The following is a 21,879-nucleotide window of genomic DNA, read 5'->3' as shown; positions in this document are numbered from 1 at the left end:
GTTTATTGTTTTGTATTTCATAGTGTTCAGGCTTTTCTTATTAAGATTTGTCATGAACACTTAACACGCCATATCTTGGTCCGATCCCTACTCCTCTTCAGACGAAGAGGAGGAAATCTGCCGTTACAGAAAAACCCACCAACAGAGCACCAAGCAGCATGGTAATGGGCAGCAGCAACAGCGATGTCAGGACTCCTGGACATTGGAGGACGTTTTGGACGGCAAAGGTTGCTACACATGGGAGGAGATCCTGGCTGGTAGGGATCGCCTCCCATGGGAACAGGTGGAGGCAGCTAGGAGAGCAGAGGCAGCCGGAGAGATGAGCCAGCGATACGAGGGAACATGGCTGGCAAGGAAGCCCGAGAGGCAGCCCCCAAAATGTCTTGGGGGGTGGCACACAGGGAGTGTGGCAAAGCCAGGTAGGAGACCTGTGCCAACTTCCTGTGCTTACCAGAGAGTGAGAGGGACCGGGCAGGCACCGTGTTATGCTGTGGAGCGCTTTGTGTCCCCGGTGCGGGTGCATAGCCCGGTGCGGTACATTCCAGCTCCTCGTATCGGCCGGGCTAAAGTGGGCATCGAGCCAGATGCCATGAAGCCGGCTCTACACATCTGGTCTCCAGTGTGTCTCCTTGGGCCGGCGTACATGGCACCAGCCTTACGCATGGTGTCCCTGGTTCGCCAGCACAGTCCAGTGCGGCCCGTCGGGCTACGGGGAGCATTCAACCAGGTAAGGTTGGGCAGGCTCGGTGCTCAAGAGCTCCAGTGCGCCTGCACGGTACGGTCTATCCAGTACCAGCTCCACACACCAGCCCTCCGGTGGCAGCCCCCCACACCAGGCTGACTCTCTGTCTTCTGCCTACAGGGTCTCCAGCCTGTCCAGCGCTGCCAGAGCCTTCCTCCTCTCCAGCACTGCCAGAGTCTCCCGTCTGTCCAGATCTGCTAGAGTCTCCCGTCGTCCAGAACTGCTAGAGTCTCCCGTCTGTCCTGAGCCGCTAGAGTCTCCCGTCTGTCCTGAGCCGCTAGAGTCTCCCGTCTGTCCTGAGCCGCTAGAGTCTCCCGTCTGTCCTGAGCCGCTAGAGTCTCCCGTTTGTCCTGAGCCGCTAGAGTCTCCCGTTTGTCCTGAGCCGTCAGAGCCGCCAGTCTGTCCAGAGACGTCAGTCAGCCAGGACCTGCCAGAGCCGTCAGTCAGCCAGGAGCTGCCAGAGCCGCCAGCCAGCCAGGAGCTGCCAGAGCCGCCAGCCAGCCAGGAGCTGCCAGAGCAGTCAGTCAGCCAGGCGATGCCAGAATCGTTTTTCACTCCAGCGCTGCCGGAGCCTCCCGCCTGTCCGGCGCTGCCGGAATCCCCCGTCCATTCGGGACCCATATCTAGGGTTCCCAGTCCAAGGTCGATGGCAAGGGTCTCCGCTTTAAAGAGGCTACGGAGGCGGGCAAAGAGGCGCACTAGAACTTTGGTGAAGTGGGGTCCACGTCCAGCGCCAGAACCGGCACTGCGGACAGACGCCCACCCAGACCCTCCCCTGTAGGTTCAGGTTTTGCGGCCGGAGTCCGGACCTTTGGGGGGGATACTGTCACATTCTAACCTTTATTTTCCTTTGTCTTGCCTTTATTTAGTATGGTCAGGGCGTGAGTTGGGGTGGGCAGTCTATGTTATGTGTTTCTATGTTTGGGTTTCTGTTTCGGCCTAGTATGGTTCTCAATCAGAGGCAGGTGTCGTTAGTTGTCTCTGATTGAGAATCATACTTAGGTAGCCTGGGTTTCACAGTTGGTTTGTGGGTGTTTGTTTCCTGTGTCAGTGTTTGTGCCACACGGGACTGTTTAGGTTTGGTTTATTTTATTTTAAAATTCATCATGAAATCTGCCGTGACACACCCTTGACTTTTTCCACATTTTGTTGTGTTACAACGTGCGATTAAAATAGACTTAATTGTAATTTTTTTGTCAACGATCTACACAATACGCTGTAATGTCAAAGTGGGGAAAAAAATACAACCTTTGTAAAAAAAAATATGAAAAATAAAACTAATATATGTTGATTAGATGTCATACTTCTTTTGGCCAGCCAGCATCAGATACATGGGCTACATTTAATAAAACAGAGGGGCGCTGTGTCGCTTGCTTGGTTGCTTTCTACTGTGAGATATTTTCAGCCACTTGCAAATTGAAGGAAAGTTTGCCGGTGTCCTGTTTGGATGCTGGAATTATTTTGGATGAACGTGCGAGGTGATCTGAAGTGATTTGTTTGACAATCAGATGAGAACATCATGACTGGTTATGTTCATGGCACTTTACAGTTCAATGACATGTCTTTACTATAAATAAATCCCTATTATTTTGAGGTGGGGGGGGTTCAGAATGGCCTCTGGGGTGTTCAAATCACTGCCGTACATACTTTAATATACACTGAGTATACCGCTGTAAACAATACGAACACTTGATCTTTCCATGTCATTGACTGACCAGATGAATCCAGATGAAATCTATAATCCCTTATTGATGTCACTTGTTAAATCCACTTCAGTCAGTGTTGATGAAGGGGATGAGGCAGTTTAAAGAAGGATTTTTAAGCCTTGAGATAAATGGATGGGTAAGACAAAACAGGTTTGTGTCAACAATTGCAACGCTGCTGGGTTTTTCCTCGCTCAACAGTTTTCCGTGTGTATCAAGAATGGTCCACCACCAAAAGGACATCCAACCAACTTGACACAACTGGGCGAAGCATTGGAGTCAACATGGGCCAGCATCCCTGTGGAACGCTATCGACACCTTGTAGAATCCATGCCCCGATAAATTGAGGATGTTCTGAGGGCAAAAGTGGGGGTTGCAACTCAATAAGAAGGTGTTCCTAATGTTTGGTAAACTCCGTGTATAATATATTGTAATTTGTGTAACACTGTTTTACAAGGCTACTTCCCTGGCATTTACTTTACATGCTTACTGATTTCATGGTCATTACAGAAAAATGACCAAATGCAACAATTTATTTGAATTGGGCTGTAGAACAATTATAGCACTGGTAGCACTCACTAAATGTTTAAAACAAAAAATTCCAGATTGTAATTCCATACCCAAAAGTCAGATAAATTCACTATCAATAAGTATAAACAAACCCTGGACACTAATTGTTTTGAGAGTGAAACCATCTGTTCTCACGTATAATCATTCAAAACAAAAATATAACATATCAAAACACATCCACCCTGTCCTCTCTCATTTATCTCATAATACATTTCCTCCCACTAGTGCCACATACAAAAAGAACAAAAAAACAATTCATATATTAATGTAATACAACTCATAAATCATCACTCTACATGGTGGACTGATTAAAAAACAATCCAGGGATAGGTTGTTGGACTGAGGGAGAAACAGAGGCCTAGCTGCCAGAGTATGAGAAAGAATATACAACATATGTCTGTGCGAGACAGAAATGACAACAGTGAAAATCAAATAGATTCAGCTTTCGCATATTGTTTGTTGGCTCATCTTAAGAAAAAAGCTGTTCGTACATGTAAACCTACAATAGTTTCTTTCCTAGTTTAATAATGGAAAAAATACCCTGGGGGCTAAACTGGTTGCAATGACATCAATACAACCAGATTAGAGTGATCTCATTGCAATAAGGAAATTATGTCCTGTCCACCCCCCCTGGTTGTACTTACTGTAAGGGCATCCATAGGCCTCCAGCCTCAGGCCTATCCTCCCGTTAGGGTTCCAGTCTAGAGGAAGTAACCGTAGGAACCTGGCAAAGACTGGCTGCTGCAGTTTGAACTGCACCACACTGTCTGCATTGCTGTTTCCAGTGAATGCCTGGAGAAACACAAAGAGGGCACAAATATACAGAGAGGGTTAGGGTTAATAGTTCATTGAAATGTTGTGGACAGTTAGTTGAACATCTACAAACCGTCTATTTGGGACTATCCAAATAAGGAGTTACCATATGCACTACCTGATTTACCACTGTATGATATGATTGTTTTTCTTCTTTGGGTCAGAGGAGGCTGGTAGGAAGAGCTATAGGAGGACAGGCAACTTGTAATGGCTGGAATGGAATTCATGGAACTGAGTCAGACATGTGGTTTCCATATGTTTGACGTGTTTGATACCATTCCATTCCAGCCATTACAATTATCCTGTCCTCCTACAGCTCCTTCCACCCTCCTCCACTGCTTTGGCAAACCCACTTTTTTTCATGAAATAAAAATAGATACTCCCACACTGATGAATGCTCCAATAGCTTTGCCTCCACCTATTGAGAAGAGCATGTGGCCACATTGATAAAGTGGGTTCTGAAAGGGGTTTGTTACTGATGAGATTAATAAGAAATTTAATACTGATGCTCTTTCCGTCTCATGTTTGCTGGCAAATACTTAGGTCTACTATTTGAGTAATGAGCGTCGTTAACCTCTCTGATCCTAACTTATGTTTCTAATAAGACATGCACATATTACATAGCAGTATTGTGTTATATTATTTGTCCTCTCCTCCTGTTCCCTGGCTGTGTCCCAAATGGAATGCTATTACCTATTTAGTGTACTACTTTTGACTAGTGCTGTGTATAGGCCCTGGTCAAAAGCAGTGCACTAAATACGGAACATGGTACCATTTGGGACACAGCCCCTGTCTCTCATTAAGATGGATAAATAATGGGTTCATCCCCTAGGAGTTTTACATCCTACCTTTGAAGTTGACACTCCAGTTAATTGGTGGTTCACACGCTAAAATAAGGGTGAAATACCCAATTAACACTGTTAACGTCCTAACTATTATTGTGAGATAGACAAGAGCCAGGCCAGTAGCTCCCTTTCATGTTGGCTAGGGGAGACGATAAAGTGCATTCATAAAGTTTTCCACATTTTGTTACGTTAACAGCCTTATTCTAAAATGTATTAAATAGTTTTTTTTCCCTCATCAATCTACACAGAACACCCCGTAATGACAAAGCAAAAACAGGTTTTTAGAAAACTGAAATATCACATTTACATAAGTATTCAGACCCTTTACTCAGTACTTTCTTGAAGCACCTTTGGCAGTGATTACAGCCTCAAGTGTTCTTGGGTATGACGCTACAAGCTTTTCACACCTGTATTTGGTGTGACAAGTTTCTCCCATTCTTCTCTGCAGATCTTCTCAAGCTCTGTCAGGTTGTATGGGGAGCGCCGCTGCACAGCAATTTTCAGGTCTTTCCAGAGATGTTCGATCGGGTTCAAGTCCGGGTTCTGGCTGGTCCACTCCAGGACAATCGGAGGCCTGTCCCAAAGCCACTCCTGCGGTATCTTGGCTGTGTGCTTAGTGTCGTTGTCCTGTTGGAAGGTTAACCTTTGCTGCAGTCTGAGGACCTGAGCCCTCTTGTCACGCCCTGGCCATAGAGGCTTTTATTCTCTATTTTGGTTAGGCCAGGGTGTGACTAGGGTGGGCATTCTATGTTCATTTTCTATGTTTTGTATTTCTTTGTTGTTTGGCCTGGTGTGGTTCTCAATCAGAGGCAGCTGTCTATCGTTGTCTCTGATTGAGAACCATACTTCGGTAGCTTTGTACCACGCTGCGCTTTGGTCCTCACCTTCTTCCACCAACAGCCGTTTCAACTCTGGAGAAGGTTTTCATCTCTCTATACTTTGCTCCGTTCATCTTTCCCTCGATCCTATCTAGTCTCCCAGTCCCTGAGGCAGAAAACCTCTCCACAATATGATGCTTCCACCACCGTGCTTCACATTATGGATGGTGCCAGGTTTCCTCCAGGCGTGACACTTGGCATTCATTCAGGCCAAAGAGTTCCATCTTGATTTTGTGTCGAAAATCTGCGTTTATAACAGTCTGTCCCAGACTGAAATTGACTTTCTTAGTGTTGTTGCATAATTTGGAGGGCTGAGAAGCAGCATCATCATCGTCTTTGAAGAGAGCGGATGAGCCGTGCGTCTGGTGAAGCAAAATGTTAAGCCCAACAAATTCCACTGTTTTCTGCTAAGAAAGCTCAGTAAGCTGCATCTTATTTGTGTGTGTGTGTGTGTTCCCATAAGTAAGTCTCATTTGCTCCGGGAGGGAGGTGTCCCTTTGAAATATGCCTGAGTCAAGGTGCAAATCCCTCCAACGCCTGCCCCCTGTCTGACAAGCCTTCGCTCATAGAAGAGAAAGAGAACAACACTCATCCCTTAAACTCAAACTTATTAAGCCCATTCTGAGGAAACAAAAAACACGTACCAGGACTTGTGACTGGTACTGATAGTAGACTCCTGCTGTCAACTAGAGTTTAAAAACCCTCTAAGAGGTTCTTAGGATTGATGAGAATGTGCAGAAATTTGATGCCAAGTACTTCAAAATATATGTCGTCAAACTGTGAGTACAGAAGAGGACTGTAATGCACATATGTTGTGAAATCAGAATTTTCTTATTGACAATCTTTCTAATTCTCTCTTCCTCATGTCAGCTAAAATTAACAGAATGCTATTTAGTAAGAAAAGCAAATAACAAGGATGGCAAAACACTAAAATGCAGCTATATCCAACAATTCTCTCAGCCAACAGTATAGAGCTAAGCTGGGCTTTTCCTGCCTTCCAGTGATTCATCTATTATTCATTGACAGTGAAAGGACGCTTATGAGGCTATTTGAGAGTTTGGTTACATGGTGTACTTGGTAGCGTCTGAAATGGCACCCTATTCCTATATAGTGCACTACTTTTGACCATAGTCCATGGGCCCTTGTCTAGCCTCTGCTACAGGCTTTCACCTCACCACAACGTGAGCGAAGCCTAGGAGCAGAGGCTAGCCCTGGTCAATCGTAGCACAAGGGTGCCACAGGGTGCAATTTCAGATGCAGCCATATGGTCTTTGCTCAGTGACTTACCCCAATGCTGTCTTGCAGGTTTAAATGACTACAACCAGTCAAGGTTGCCCCCTGACCCTGACACTGTCTTCCAGGTATGATTACCTACGATGTACACTAGTTAAGGTTGCCCATGGAGACTTACCCCGATGCTGTCCTCCTGGCGGTACTGTTTCCAGTTGCGTCCCGTGTCGCTGAACATGAGGAGGAAGGAGGAGACCCAGTCTGAACTGCCGTAGCGACCCTGCGTGGCCACGGCTGTGATCTCCGTCCGCTCCCCCAGGTCCACCTCCAACCACTGGTACTTATTAGACTCTACAGGAGCCCAGCCTCCGGCACCTGAAGGAAAAACACACAGGGATCCCAGATATGGTAACTCTTTACATTATAATCTAACTCAATGAGAAGAGGAACAGACACACACAGACACAAAGGGTCAGTTTCCCGGACAAAGTTTAAGCCTAATCTTGGACATTAAAAAGCATTTCCAATGGTGATTCTCCATTGAGAATGGTTTTCAATCCAAGACTAGGCGTAATCTTTGCCTGGAAAACCGGCCTTATGACAGAAGGAACACGCACAGGCATAGTTACACATCCAACATCATGTAACCTATAGTCAATGATAGTCTATCGGTGGTTTGTTGAGCAGCCTGTGTGACGTATTACATAACTCAATGGTTCTCATGCGTTTTTTTGGTCATTTTACCCCAAGCACATTTTGCTGTGCTTGATGTACCCCCTCATGTGCAACTGATCATTAGGCGTATATTCTTATGAGTCTTCCCAAGGACCCTCTGAGAATAGGCCAGGTAACCCACTGATGGTGCCCATCACTATATTGTCAACTCTATGAGAGGAAACATACACTTTTGAGGGAAACCGTTTGGGAAAGTGTGTTTTTAACATATGGGTGACCTTATAGTTCAGGGAATGGACTTTTTTTTTTTTTTTTAAGAAACAAATGGGCTTTAGATTAACAAACCTGTCAACACAAACAGCATACGATAAGCTTGTGCATACTCCAGTTTGGTAGCAGTCTAGTATCCTATAGTATTGTAGCACATATGACATACACTGAATTAACCAAACATTAGGAACACATTCCTAATATTAAAATGCACCCGTGAGCCTGGCACCTACTACCATACCCCGTTCAATGGCACTTACATCTTTTGTCTTGCCCATTCACCCTCTGAATGGCACACGTACACATTCCATGTCTCATTTGTCTCAAGGCTTCAAAAATCCGACTTTAATAACCTTTTACTGCAGTGTGCTAAATTAGGGTCATAGAGTGTTTCTTGGTAGTCTTAAACAAACATTCTTTAAAACAAAAGTATACACCTCACACACATGGTTATGTGCTTAAAGAAAGAAGACACTTGTACCATGTGTCAGATATAGAGTTGAAATGTATTCCATTTTGAGTTTGCATCCCAATATTACACTTTATATACACATCACAGACGACTGAAATATAACAAAAACCTTTGACATAGAAACACCGGATTTTCCAATTAACCCTTCATCTACACTGATTGAAGTGGATGTAACAAGTGACATTTATAAGGGAACATAGCTTTCACCTGGATTCACCTGGTCTGTCCATGTCAGTTAATGTTTTGTATACTCACTGTACATATTCAATTAACAGATTCTGTACAGTGCACTGTAGGTGGTCCTGTGTAGCTCAGTTGGTAGAGCATGGCGCTTGTAATGCCAGGGTAGTGGGTTCGTTCCCCTGGACCACCCATACGTAGAATGTATGCACACATGACTGTAAGTCGCTTTGGATAAAAGCGTCTGCTAAATGGCATATACTACTACTACTACTACTATACTATATCATCTCTGGGAATATAGCAGCCTTGCACAATGAAATTGAACCTAAACACATCAACATCCATTACAGAGCTGGTAGCAAAACGAGGAAGAATGATCCAACATCAGGTGATGTGCTCATGGGATACATTCTCCTCAGGTATCATTGGTATTCAAGGATCATATATGAGCAAGCAGTCACTCTCCATTTGCCAGTAGCAAACACATGATACAATTATATTCATATGACAAAGCAGAGCAGCTCCAATGATGCAGCAGACTGGTTTAAATGTGGAAAAGTCCTCCGTGACATTTCAAGTCACATCATCAGATTCAAAATAAAGTAACCACTCAAACTGGAGCTCTGGATATGACTGCAGTAGGGTTTAGAGTCAATCCCCTAGATGTAATGACAATCCCCTACTTGCAATGACTGTGATATATGGTTGTCTTACCTTACCTACATTAGTTGAATGCACGTTCTGGATAAGAGCGTCTGCTGAACGACCGAATGTAAATGTAGATAGAATAAAATAGAGCAATCGAATCAGCAAAGTGTCCTGTTCCATGAAACCACACAACAGGCTGTGGAACAGGAACAGGTCTTTGGCTTCTGCAGGAGCCAGGAGGAGGGAGAGAGAGGGGGTAGCCAAAGAGAGACACGGGGAGGAGGAGGAGTGATGAAATAGCACTGTAGAATGGAGACACCATTGTGAGAAAGAAGGGACCACAGGATGAGAGGTGTGCTAATGTCTGTGACAGAGGGGAAGTACAAAATGCTGAGTCGGGCAAATGCACCACCTCAGGGCCCCGGACACCAGATGGACGGAGTCGGAGCAGAGAGGAGTCTAGAGGAGGTACCCAGGCATCCAGCAGGGCTGCCCCAAAGACACAACACAGCTAGAGGACCGAAACTAGTCACACCGCAGCTGGGTATAGAAATGTCCCAATAACCTTCAGTGGGCCTTACTCTATACAGAGAGACACATAGAGCCTTTGAAGTAACCAACACAAAAACACAGAGGTTAAAGGCCACTTAACATTTGCAAAGACGATGTCATCTAACTAAGCTGACGCAAAAACTCTCCACGAACTGGTAGGAATCCCACAGAGACATAGGGACCAGATTCTCCTGATTTTCCACACTTCTCCCAAAGTGTGCACCAGCACAATACCCATACTATGTAGACAACATGTAAGGTTCTATTGAATTACATCCTTCAGCACCTCACACCTGCAGCAAACTAAATAAGGAGGATAAAGATAATCTAGGACATACTACATACACATGTACAGTAAATGTTTAGATGTTGTACACTAAGCTATGTTTCATTCCTTATCTGAATGCGAAGTGAATGAGTTGGTAGTTATTTATATTCATTATCCTACTTTTATTGTTTATATGACCGCCTATTGGTTCCACTCATACTGTCTGGTCTGTTCAGGGGCAAGACAACACGCTGTGTGTGTGTTGGCATTTAGGACGAGAGGCAGCGAAAGGCCAGGTTGAATAAGTACTTAACTTTAGTAGCAGACAGATGCTGCCATTGACACAGCGATGAGAGGCAGAGAGCAAACACATTGACCTTTGCTCAATACTGGCGATGGAATAGACAACATGCAGGGGGGAACAAAGAGTAGAAGAGTACACAATACCAGGAAGGAATCCACCTACAAATACAGAAGACAAAGACAGAGTATTCATCCCAAATGGGCCCTGGCCCTGGTCAAGAGTAGTGTATAGGGTACCAACAGTAGGCCATTCTATAGGGGACAGAGTGCAATTTGGGACGCATTCAAATACAGAAAATGGGTTGTATGAAGCACGTTTCTCAGCTTTTACCTCTCATTCTCACAAGCAGTTAATACATTTGTGTGTTTTATTCTGTCTTAAAAATGGGCAATTCTTAACAGGAGGGCTCGTATGTCTATTCATGGCTGCTGGGAAGCAGAACTGGGATAACTATAGTTTTAATTGTACTTTCTGAAAAGTAAACAAACTTGCAGGGGAACAAATAGATATTTTGGAGGTGACAACACATTTTGAAATACAGATCCCCAAAAATTACTACTTTTTAAAACTATTGGAAGACAGATCTCAGAAAGTAACAACTAAAAAAAGGATTTTAATACATATCTCAGGAAGTGACTACTGAAACTATTGGATTGGCTTCCTTCAATTAATGGCAGGGCTGTATCTGGAACGTCATGTTGAAGATAGAAATATAATAAATAGAGCACACACAATCTCCTAAACTTTTACAATCTATCTGACAATCATATTTGAGCTACACAATACATTTCAATCTGTACATTTTATAAATTGTCCTTAAACAACCTCTACAGGATCTGTGCCCCCCCCCCAAGGGACGGTTAAGCTAACGTAGGCTAATATCATTACCATGAGGTTGTAAGTAACATGAACATTTCCTAGGACATAGACATGTCTAATATGTGCAGAAAGCTTCAATTCTTGCATTTCAAAGACGGTACAAAAAAAGGCATGGTTTCTCTTTGTTTTTATCTTCTACCAGATCTAATGTGTTATTTTCTCCAACATTCATTTCACATTTCCACAAACTTCAAAGTGTTTCCTTTCAAATGGTATCAATAATATGCATATCCTGTCACGCCTTGGTCATAGTATTTTGTGTTTTCCTTAATTATTTGTTCAGGCCAGGGTGTGACATGGGTTTATATGTTGTGTTTCGTATTGGGGTTTTGTAGGCATTGGGATTGCGACTGAGTAGGGGTGTAGCATAGGCTTGGCTGGCTGAGTCGGTTCTCAATCAGAGTCAGGTGATTCTCGTTGTCTCTGATTGGGAGCCATATTTAGGTAGCCTGGGTTTCACAGTGTATTTCGTGGGTGATTGTTCCTATCTCTGTGTAGTTGTTCACCAGACAGGCTGTATTAGGTTTTCACGTTCCGGTATATTACGTTATTTCATGTATCGTCATTAGTTTCATTATAGACATGAGTAACCACCACGCTGCATTTCGGTCCGACTCTCTTTCGACAAACGAACGGCGTTACATATCCTTGCTTCAGGTCCTGAAGGCAAAAATTTTGCAAAAATTGAAAAATGGGATGGATGTGAGGTTTTAATGTCCATTGCCCCAGGTGTACAAAATTAAGTTAAACTAATTAGCCAATGATATTTTGTGAAGATATGTATACTGAACAAAAATATAATCTCAATATGCAACAATTTCAAAGATTTTACTGAGTTACAGTTCATAGAAGGAAATCAGTCAAATTCATTAGCGCCAAATCTATGGATTTCACATGACTGAGCAGGGCGCAGCCATGGGTGGGCTTGGGAGGGCATAGTCCCACCCACTGGGGAGTCAGGCCCAGCCAATCAGAATATGTTTTTTCCACAAAAGTGCTTTATTACAGACAGAAATAATCCTCAGCACACCCCCTCCCCCTCTTCAGACGATCCCGCAGGTGAAAAAGCCGTATGTGGAGGTCCTGGTTACACGTGGTCTATGGCTGTATGGACATTTGGATGTACTGCCAAATGCTCTAAAACAACGTTGCAGGTGGCTTATGGTAGAGAAATTAACATACAATTATCTGGCAACAGCTCTGTTGGAAATTTCTGAAGTCAGCATGCCAATTGCACGCTCCCTCAAAACTTGAGACATCTGTGGCATTGTGTTGTGTAACAAAACTGCACATTTTAAGTGGCCTTTTATTGTCCCCAGCATTAAGCGGCAACTGTGTAATGATCATGCTGTTAAATCAGCTTCTTGATTTGCCACATGTCAGGTGGTGTCACGTTCACTGACTTCAAACTCCCTGTCATAAATGAGCCTAGGCGCAGCGTGCATGTAGTTCCACATCTTTAATAAAGTGAAACCTTCACAAAACAACAGGTAAACAGAAACAGAACATGACGCAACTGTTGCGCACACAAACACACACAGAAAATAAATAATTACCCACAAACACAGGTGGGAAAAAGGCTGCCTAAGTATGATTCCCAATCAGAGACAACGATAGACAGCTGCCTCTGATTGTGAACCATACCCAGCCAACAAAGAAACAGACAAACTAGAATGCTCACTCAAATCACACCCTGACGTAACCAAATTAGAGAATAAAAAGGATTTCTAAGGCCAGGGCGTGACAGGTGGATGGATTATCTTGGCAAATGAGAAATGCTCACTAATAGGGATGATAATAAGGATGTTAACAAATTTGTGCACAGAATTTGAGAAATTATATTTTTGTGCATATGGAACTTTTCTGAGATCTTTAATTTCCGCTGATGAAAAACGGGACCAACACTTCACATGTTGCATGGATATTTTAGTAGAGTATATAAATACGTTTTGATGCCCAACTACTGCTTGACACTTTCAACATACCATTGAAAAGGTCAAAAGCTGCAATACATTTTACAATACCTGAACATACTGCAGAGTAAATCAAAGCCATTTGCAAACATTACAAAACAGGCAAGTTGGATGCTTGGAAAAACAACTTTGAACATCTTCTCCATCTGAGGGTAAGTGCACTTGTTTCAAACACACACTATACCGTCTTCAAAGGGATTGTTTACTCAGAATACAAAACTAACATGATTTTCCGCCTACATTGGCTGTAGTTGATTCAAGAAGGCAGTTTTCGGATATTTAGTTTCCTGTCGACACTTAATAGCCATATTTTGTAACTGTTAGTATTCTCAGTAATACTTAACATTAAACTGTGGTTGTGCCTGTGATATAAAACTGCAATTACTTTGAGAAAATGTTTATTAGCATGTTGTTACATAATACTTTGGTCATTGCATTTTTATTGCAAAGCAATGAGCTGATATGATAGTGACTGTTCCTTATTCCACTTATGTAATTTATCCATTAATATGCAATTATAAAGCAATTTCCAAAGTCCTATGTAACAACAATGTTGCTATTGTCATAATCAACATCACTACACATGTATAGGAACTTGATGTCAAGTGTTACTGTGTGTCTAGTGTCTAGTTTAAGAAACAGACGCCTCACAAGTCCTCAATTGGCAGCTTCATTAAATAGTACCCGCAAAACACCAGTCTCAATGTCAACCGTGAAGAGGCAACTCCGGGATGCTGGCCTTCTAGGCAGTGTTGCAAAGAAAAAGCCACATCTCAGACTGGCCAATTAAAAGAAAAGATTAAGATGGGCAAAAGAACACAGACATTGGACAGAGGATCTCTGCCTAGAAGGCCAGCATCCCGGAGTTGCCTCTTCACTGCTGACATTGACACGGGTGTTTTGCGGGTACTATTTAATGAAGCTGTTAATTGAGGACTTGTGAGGCATATGTTTCTCAAACTATACACTCTAATGTACTTGTCCTCTTGCTCAGATGTTCACGGGGCATCCCACTCCTCTTTCTATTCTGATTAAATAAAATAAAATCCAATCAAATTTTATTTGTCACATACACATGGTTAGCAGATGGTAGTGCGAGTGTAGCGAAATGCTTGTGCTTCTAGTTCCGACAATGCAGTAATAACCAACAAGTCATCTAGCTAACAATTCCAAAACTACTACCTTATAGACACAAGTGTAAGGGGATAAAGAATATGTACATAAAGATATATGAATGAGTGATGGTACAGAGCGGCATAGGCAAGATACAGTAGATGGTATTGAGTGCCGTATATACATATGAGATGACTATGTAAACAAAGTGGCATAGTTAAAGTGGCTAGTGATACATGTATTACATAAGGATGCAGTAGATGATATAGAGTACAGTATATACATATACATATGAGATGAATAATGTAGGGTATGTAAACATTATATTAGGTAGCATTGTTTAAAGTGGCTAGTGATATATTTTACATCATTTCCCATCAATTCCCATTATTAAAGTAGGCTGGAGTTGAGTCAGTGTGTTGGCAGCAGCCACTCAATGTTAGTGGTGGCTGTTTAACAGTCTGATGGCCTTGAGATAGAAGCTGTTTTTCAGTCTCTCGGTCCCAGCTTTGATGCACCTGTACTGACCTCGACTTCTGGATGATAGCGGGGTGAACAGGCAGTGGCTTGGGTGGTTGCTGTCCTTGATGATCTTTATGGCCTTCCTGTGACATCGGATGCTGTAGGTGTCCTGGAGGGCAGGTAGTTTGCCCCCGGTGATGCGTTGTGCAGACCTCACTACCCTCTGGAGAGCCTAACGGGTGTGGGCGGAGCAGTTGCCGTACCAGGCGGTGATACAGCACGACAGGATGCTCTCGATTGTGAATCTGTAGAAGTTTGTGAGTGCTTTTGGTGACTAGCCAAATTTCTTCAGCCTCCTGAGGTTGAAGAGGCGCTGCTGCGCCTTCTTCACGATGCTGTGTGTGTGGGTGGACCAATTCAGTTTGTCTGTGATGTGTACGCCGAGGAACTTAAAACTTACTACCCTCTCCACTACTGTTCCATCGATGTGGATAGGGGGGTGTTCCCTCTGCTGTTTCCTGAAGTCCACAATCATCTCCTTAGTTTTGTTGTCGTTGAGTGTGAGGTTATTTTCCTGACACCACACTCCGAGGGCCCTCACCTCCTCCCTGTAGGCCGTCTTGTCGTTGTTGGTAATCAAGCCTACCACTGTTGTGTCGTCCGCAAACTTGATGATTGAGTTGGAGGCGTGCGTGGCCATGCAGTCGTGGGTGAACAGGGAGTACAGGAGAGGGCTCAGAACACACCCTTGTGGGGCCCCAGTGTTGAGGATCAGGGGGGTGGAGATGTTGTTGCCAACCCTCACCACCTGGGGGCGGCCCGTCAGGAAGTCCAGAACCCAGTTGCACAGGGCGGGGTCGAGACCCAGGGTCTCGAGCTTGATGACAAGCTTGGAGGGCACTATGGTGTTAAATGCCGAGCTGTAGTCGATGAACAGCATTCTCACATAGGTATTCCTCTTGTCCAGATGGGTTAGGGCAGTGTGCAGTGTGGTTGAGATTGCATCGTCTGTGGACCTATTTGGGCGGAAAGCAAATTGGAGTGGGTCTAGGGTGTCAGGTAGGGTGGAGGTGATAACTTCTTCAGGTAGAAGTTTGCATCCTGTAGCTCCAACTCCAAAATGTTCTGGGACACTGTGAAGTCCATGGAGAACAAGAGCACCTCCTCCCAGCTGCCCACTGCACTGAGGCTAGGGAACACGGTCGCCACCGACAAATCCATGATTATCGAAATCTTCAACAAGCATTTCTCAACGGCTGGCCATGCCTTCCGCCTGGCTACTCCTACCTCGGCCAACAGCTCCGGCCCCCCCGCAGCTCCTCGCCCAAGCCTCTCCAGATTCTCCTTTACCCAAATCCAGATAGCAGATGTTCTGAAAGAGCTGCAAAACCTGGACCCGTATAAATCAGCTGGGCTTGACAATCTGGACCCTCTATTTCTGAAACTATCCGCCGTCATTGTCGCAACCCCTATTACCAGCCTGTTCAACATCTTTCATATCGTCTGAGATCCCCAAGGATTGGAAAGCTGCCGCAGTCATCCCCCTCTTCAAAGGGGGAGACACCCTGGACCCAAACTGTTACAGACCTATATCCATCCTGCCCTGCCTATCTAAGGTCTTCGAAAGCCAAGTCAACAAACAGGTCACTGACCATCTCGAATCCCACCGTACCTTCTCCGCTATGCAATCTGGTTTCCGAGCCGGTCACGGGTGCACCTCAGCCACACTCAAGGTACTAAATGACATCATAACCGCCATCGACAAAAGACAGTACTGTGCATCCGTCTTCATCGACCTTGCCAAGGCTTTCGACTCGGTCAATCACCATATTCTTATCGGCAGACTCAGTAGCCTCGGTTTTTCGGATGACTGCCTTGCCTGGTTCACCAATTACTTTGCAGACAGAGTTCAGTGTGTCAAATCGGAGGGCATGTTGTCCGGTCCTCTGGCAGTCTCTATGGGGGTGCCACAGGGTTCAATTCTCAGGCCGACTCTTTTCTCTGTGTATATCAATGATGTTGCTCTTGCTGCGGGCGATTCCCTGATCCACCTCTATGCAGACGACACCATTGTATACACTTTCGGCCCGTCATTGGACACTGTGCTATCTAACCTCCAATCGAGCTCCAATGCCATACAACACTCCTTCCGTGGCCTCCAACTGCTCTTAAACGCTAGTAAAACCAAATGCATGCTTTTCAACCGATCGCTGCCTGCACCCGTATGCCCGACTAGCATCACCACACTGGATGGTTCCGACCTTGAATATGTGGACACCTATAAGTACCTAGGTGTCTGGCTAGACTGCAAACTCTCCCTCCAGACCCATATCAAACATCTCCAATCGAAAATCAAATCAAGAATCGGCTTTCTATTCCGCAACAAAGCCTCCTTCACTCACGCTGCCAAGCTTACCCCAGTAAAACTGACTATCCTACCGATCCTCGACTTCGGCGACGTCATCTACAAAATTGCTTCCAACACTCTAGTCAGCAAACTGGATGCAGTTTATCACAATGCCATCCGTTTTGTCACTAAAGCATCTTATACTACCCACCACTGCGACTTGTATGCTCTAGTCGGCTGGCCCTCGCTACATATTCGTCGCCAGACCCACTGGCTTCAGGTCTACAAGGCCATGCTAGGCAAAGCTCCACCTTATCTCAGCTCACTGGTCACGATGGCAACACCCATCCGTAGCATGCGCTCCAGCAGGTGTATCTCATTGATCATCCCTAAAGCCAACACCTCATTCGGCCGCCTTTCGTTCCAGTACTCTGCTGCCTGTGACTGGAATGAATTGCAAAAATCGCTGAAGTTGGAGACTTATCTCCCTCACCAACTTCAAACATCAGCTAGCTGAGCAGCTAACCGATCGCTGCAGCTGTACATAATCTATTGGTAAATAGCACACCCATTTTCACCTACCTCATCCCCACAGTTTTTATTTATTTACTTTTCTGCTCTTTTGTACACCAATATCTCTACCTGTACATGATCATCTGATCATTTATCACTCCAGTGTTAATCTGCAATATTATAATTATTCGCCTACCTCATGCCTTTTGCACACATTGTATATCCTGTTAAGACTCTAGGGGCAGGATTTCATTTTTGGATAAAAAGACATGCCCGTTTTAAGCGCAATATTTTGTCACGAAAAGATGCTCGACTATGCTTGTAATTGATAGTTTTGGAAAGAAGACACTCTGACGTTTCCAGAACTGTAAAGATTTTCACTGTGAGTGCCATAGAACAAAATCTACAGGCAAAACCAAGATGTTTGAGTGACCAGGAAATCAACAGGATTTCTGGAGGCACGTTTTCCATGATCTCCTTTTATGGCTGTGAATGCGACAGGAATGAACGGACACTTCCTATCGTTTCCCCCAGGTGTCTGCAGCATTGTGACGTATTTGTAGGCATATCATTGGAAGATTGACCATAAGAGCCTACAATTACCAAGTGTCCCGCACGGTGTCTGCGTGGAAATTGGTGCGCAAAAGTCAGGTACCAGTATTTTTCCATCCGAATCAGAGAAGAATGCACGCTTCCAGGGAAGGGATTTCAATGAAGAGATATATGACAAAACACCTTGAGGATTGATTCAAACAACGTTTTCCATGTTTCAGTCGATATTATGGAGTTAATTCGGAAAAAAGTTTGACGTTTAGGTGACTGAATTTTCGGTTAGTTTCGGTAGCCAAATGCATAGTAACAAAACGGAACGTTGTGTCCTACACAAGCATCTTTCAGGAAAAACTGGACATCTGCTATGTAACTGAGAGTCTCCTCATTGAAACATCTGAAGTTCTTCAAAGGTAAATTATTTTATTTGATCCCTTTGCTGGTTTTTGTGAATGTTGCGTGCTAAATGCTAACGCTAAATGCTAAGCTAGCTATCACCACTCTTACACAAATTATTGATTTTCTCTGGTTCTAAAGCATATTTTGAAAATCTGAGACGACAGGATTGTTAAGAAAAGGATAAGCTTGAGGATAGGCATATTTATTTCATTTAATTTGCAATTTTCAGAAATCGCTAATTTTGCGTTATGGTAATGAGCTTGAGGCTGTAGTCACGATCCCGGATCCGGGATGGGGCGGACTAAGAGGATATAGACTCCCCTTTTTTCTCTGTGTTATTGACATGTTAATTGTTTACTCCATGTGTAACTCTGTGTTGTCTGTTCACACTGCTATGCTTTATCTTGGCCAGGTCGCAGTTGCAAATGAGAACCTGTTCTCAACTAGCCTACCTGGTTAAATAAAGGTGAAATAAAATAAAAATATGGTCCTTGACTAGTCTCTCAAAGCACTTCATGATGACGGAAGTGAGTGCTACGGGGCGGTAGTCGTTTTGCTCAGTTACCTTAGCTTTCTTGGGAACAGGAACAATGGTGGCCCTCTTGAAGCATGTGGGAACAACAGACTGGGATAGGGATTGATTGAATATGTCCGTAAACACACCAGCCAGCTGGTCTGCGAATGCTCTGAGGGCGCGGCTGGGGATGCCGTCTGGGCCTGCAGCCTTGCGAGGGTTGACACGTTTAAATGTTTTCCTCACGTCGGCTGCAGTGAAGGAGAGTCCGCATGTTTTAGTTGCAGGCCGTGTCAATGGCACTGTATTGTCCTCAAAGTGGGCAAAAAAGTGATTTAGTCTGCCTGATAGCAAGACATCCTGGTCCGTGACGGTGCTGGTTTTCTTTTTGTAATCCGTGATTGACTGTAGACCCTGCCACATAACTCTTGTGTCTGAGCCGTTGAATTGAGATTCTACTTTGTCTCTGTACTGACGCTTAGCTTGTTTGATTGCCTTGCGGAGGGAATAGTTACACTGTTTGTATTCGGTCATGTTTCCAGTCACCTTGCCCTGATTAAAAGCAGTGGTTCGCGCTTTCAGTTTCACGCGAATGCTGCCATCAATCTACGGTTTCTGGTTTGGGAATGTTTTAATCGTTGCTATGGGAACGACATCTTCAATGCACGTTCTAATGAACTCGCACCCCAAATCAGCGTATTCATCAATGTTGTTGTCTGACGCAATACGAAACCTATCCCAGTCCACGTGATGGAAGCAGTCTTGGAGTGTGGAATCAGATTGGTCGGACCAGCGTTGAACAGACCTCAGCGAGGGAGCTTCTTGTTTTATTTTCTGTCTGTAGGCAGGGATCAACAAAATGGAGTCGTGGTCAGCTTTTCCGAAAGGAGGGCGGGGCAGGGCCTTATATGCATCGCGGAAGTTGGAATAGCAATGATCCAAGGTTTTTCCAGCCCTGGTTGTGCAATCGATATGCTGATAAAATGTAGGGTTAGAGCCAGATTGCAGTGTTCTGTGAAGGGAGTAGTGTACAGCGTTGTACGAGATCTTCAGTTTCTTGGCAATTTCATTTCTCAGAACAAGAATAGACTGACGAGTTTCAGAAGAAAGTTATTTGTTTCTGGCCATTTTGAACCTGTAATCGAACCCACAAATGCTGATGCTCCGGATACTCAACTAGTCTAAAGAAGACCAGTTTTATTGCTTCTTTAATCAGAACAACAGTTTTCAGCTGTGCTAACATAATTGCAAAATGGTTTGCTAATGATCATTTAGCCTTTTAAAATTATAAACTTGGATTAGCTAACAGAGTGTGCCATTGGAACACAGGAGTGATGGTTGCTGATAATGGGCCTCTGTACGCCTTTGTAGATATTCCATTAAAAAAACAGCCGCTTCCAGGTACAATCGTCATTTACAACATTAACAATGTGTACACTGTATTTCTGATCTATTTTATTTTATGGACAATAAATGTGCTTTTCCTTCAAAAACAAGGACATCACTAAGTGACCCCAAACTTTTGAACGGTAGTGTACTTAGCTAGCGAATGCAGCTTAGCCTACTGAAACACCCAGCTCAAATAAGAGAGAGATGCTATGTTACTTAGCTGGCTATGGCTATCCAACACTGGAACTCTTCCAGGTCAAGGTAAGCTTTTGGTTTTATTAATTCATTGCCACCAGGGCCTACCGGTGTAACTGCTAAACTGCTTGCTAACTGTACACTGTATTGCATGATTGTAGTGGGTTTACTAATGCATTAGTTCTAGTAGCTATGTTGACTTGACGTTAGCTAATATGGTGACAACTATGTAGGCTGTATGTAAGGGTTAGCGGTTGTGATCTGAAGGTTTAGCTTGGAAAGGTTTTTTCGACTGGTCAGACAGCTGATGTGTTCTGCACTGAAATCCACAAGCAAAGGGAAAAGGTGAGAGGAGGAGAGTGCATAGATGCGATATGGAATTATCAAGCGATTAAAGGGATCATGCTGTCTGTATATGGCTGTTATGAAAGTGACCTGTGTTTGCATGTGAACAAGGGTGTATTCTTTCCGCTGATTCTGTTGAAAAGAGTTTCTTAAATGGAAGCAAACAGAATGAAACGGGGATAAACACACCTGAATTTGTCCAATAGAACTCTCGTTTGCAACTTTTGGACTAATGATTACACCATAGATCAGCTAGATGCAGGCAAGATTATGTCAATGTCTGTCACCTTGATTACTCAAATTTGTACCTAAGTTATAAACTTTCATTCATAGGCTAGGTTGTAGCAATCTTATGATGGGTACAAGAAAAATTTGAGTCATGTAGTAGCCTAAACCTATTGATGTTACATTGAGCTGGGTGAATGGAATATGAATGGAAGTCGTAGTAGAAATAAGGCCACGCTCATCAAAAAATGTATCGTCCTCCCTCATCTTAAACGGCACTGGCCACCACTGCTGTGCATGGTTATTAGGGTTAATGAAGTGTCATGGACGTGGGCATTAAACCAACGCTGTGCTGCCGACCATTTACATCAACACATGATATTCCTGTTAATAGTAACAATATCAGTAGGAAATCATATTTTCTCTAAAATCAACACTTAAATTAACCATAAGTTTTCCGTGAGCAAAAAAAATGTGACAAGTGTAATATTTTACCCTTGTATGAAATCAGCACTTGCTGTAGCCAAACAGTGTAACATTTCTATCTATAATCTCAAATCCAAAATACATTTTTATTGGTCACATGCACCTAATACAACAGGTGTAGTAGACCTTACAATGAAATGCTTACTTACTAGCCCCCAACCAACAATGCAGTTTAAAAAAACGAACAATAAGAGACAAAAGCAACAAGTAATTAAAGTGCAGCAGTAAAACAACAATAGCGAGACTATAAACAGGGTACTTGTACCAGGTATCTGTTACGCTCGACTTCGGATGATAACTGATCGGACCAAGGTGCAGCGTGGTAGGCGTACATTAG

At 43.8% G+C, this 21,879-nt stretch overlaps 1 protein-coding gene across 1 annotated transcript in view; it reads right to left on the bottom strand.

Annotated features, from left to right (window-relative positions):
- Positions 1–21,879, bottom strand: part of LOC124047774 (contactin-associated protein-like 4) — a 212,085-nt gene that overhangs the window by 138,210 nt on the left and 51,996 nt on the right. Inside the window, 2 exon segments of the mRNA XM_046368083.1 lie at positions 3,660–3,807; positions 6,963–7,156. Coding sequence (XP_046224039.1) covers positions 3,660–3,807; positions 6,963–7,156 — 342 coding nt within the window.

The sequence above is a fragment of the Oncorhynchus gorbuscha genome, linkage group LG11, assembly GCF_021184085.1.
Source record: "Oncorhynchus gorbuscha isolate QuinsamMale2020 ecotype Even-year linkage group LG11, OgorEven_v1.0, whole genome shotgun sequence".
NCBI classification, from domain to species: domain Eukaryota; kingdom Metazoa; phylum Chordata; class Actinopteri; order Salmoniformes; family Salmonidae; genus Oncorhynchus; species Oncorhynchus gorbuscha.
Note: the sequence above shows the minus strand (reverse complement) of the source record. Positions and strands in the feature narration are given on the sequence as shown.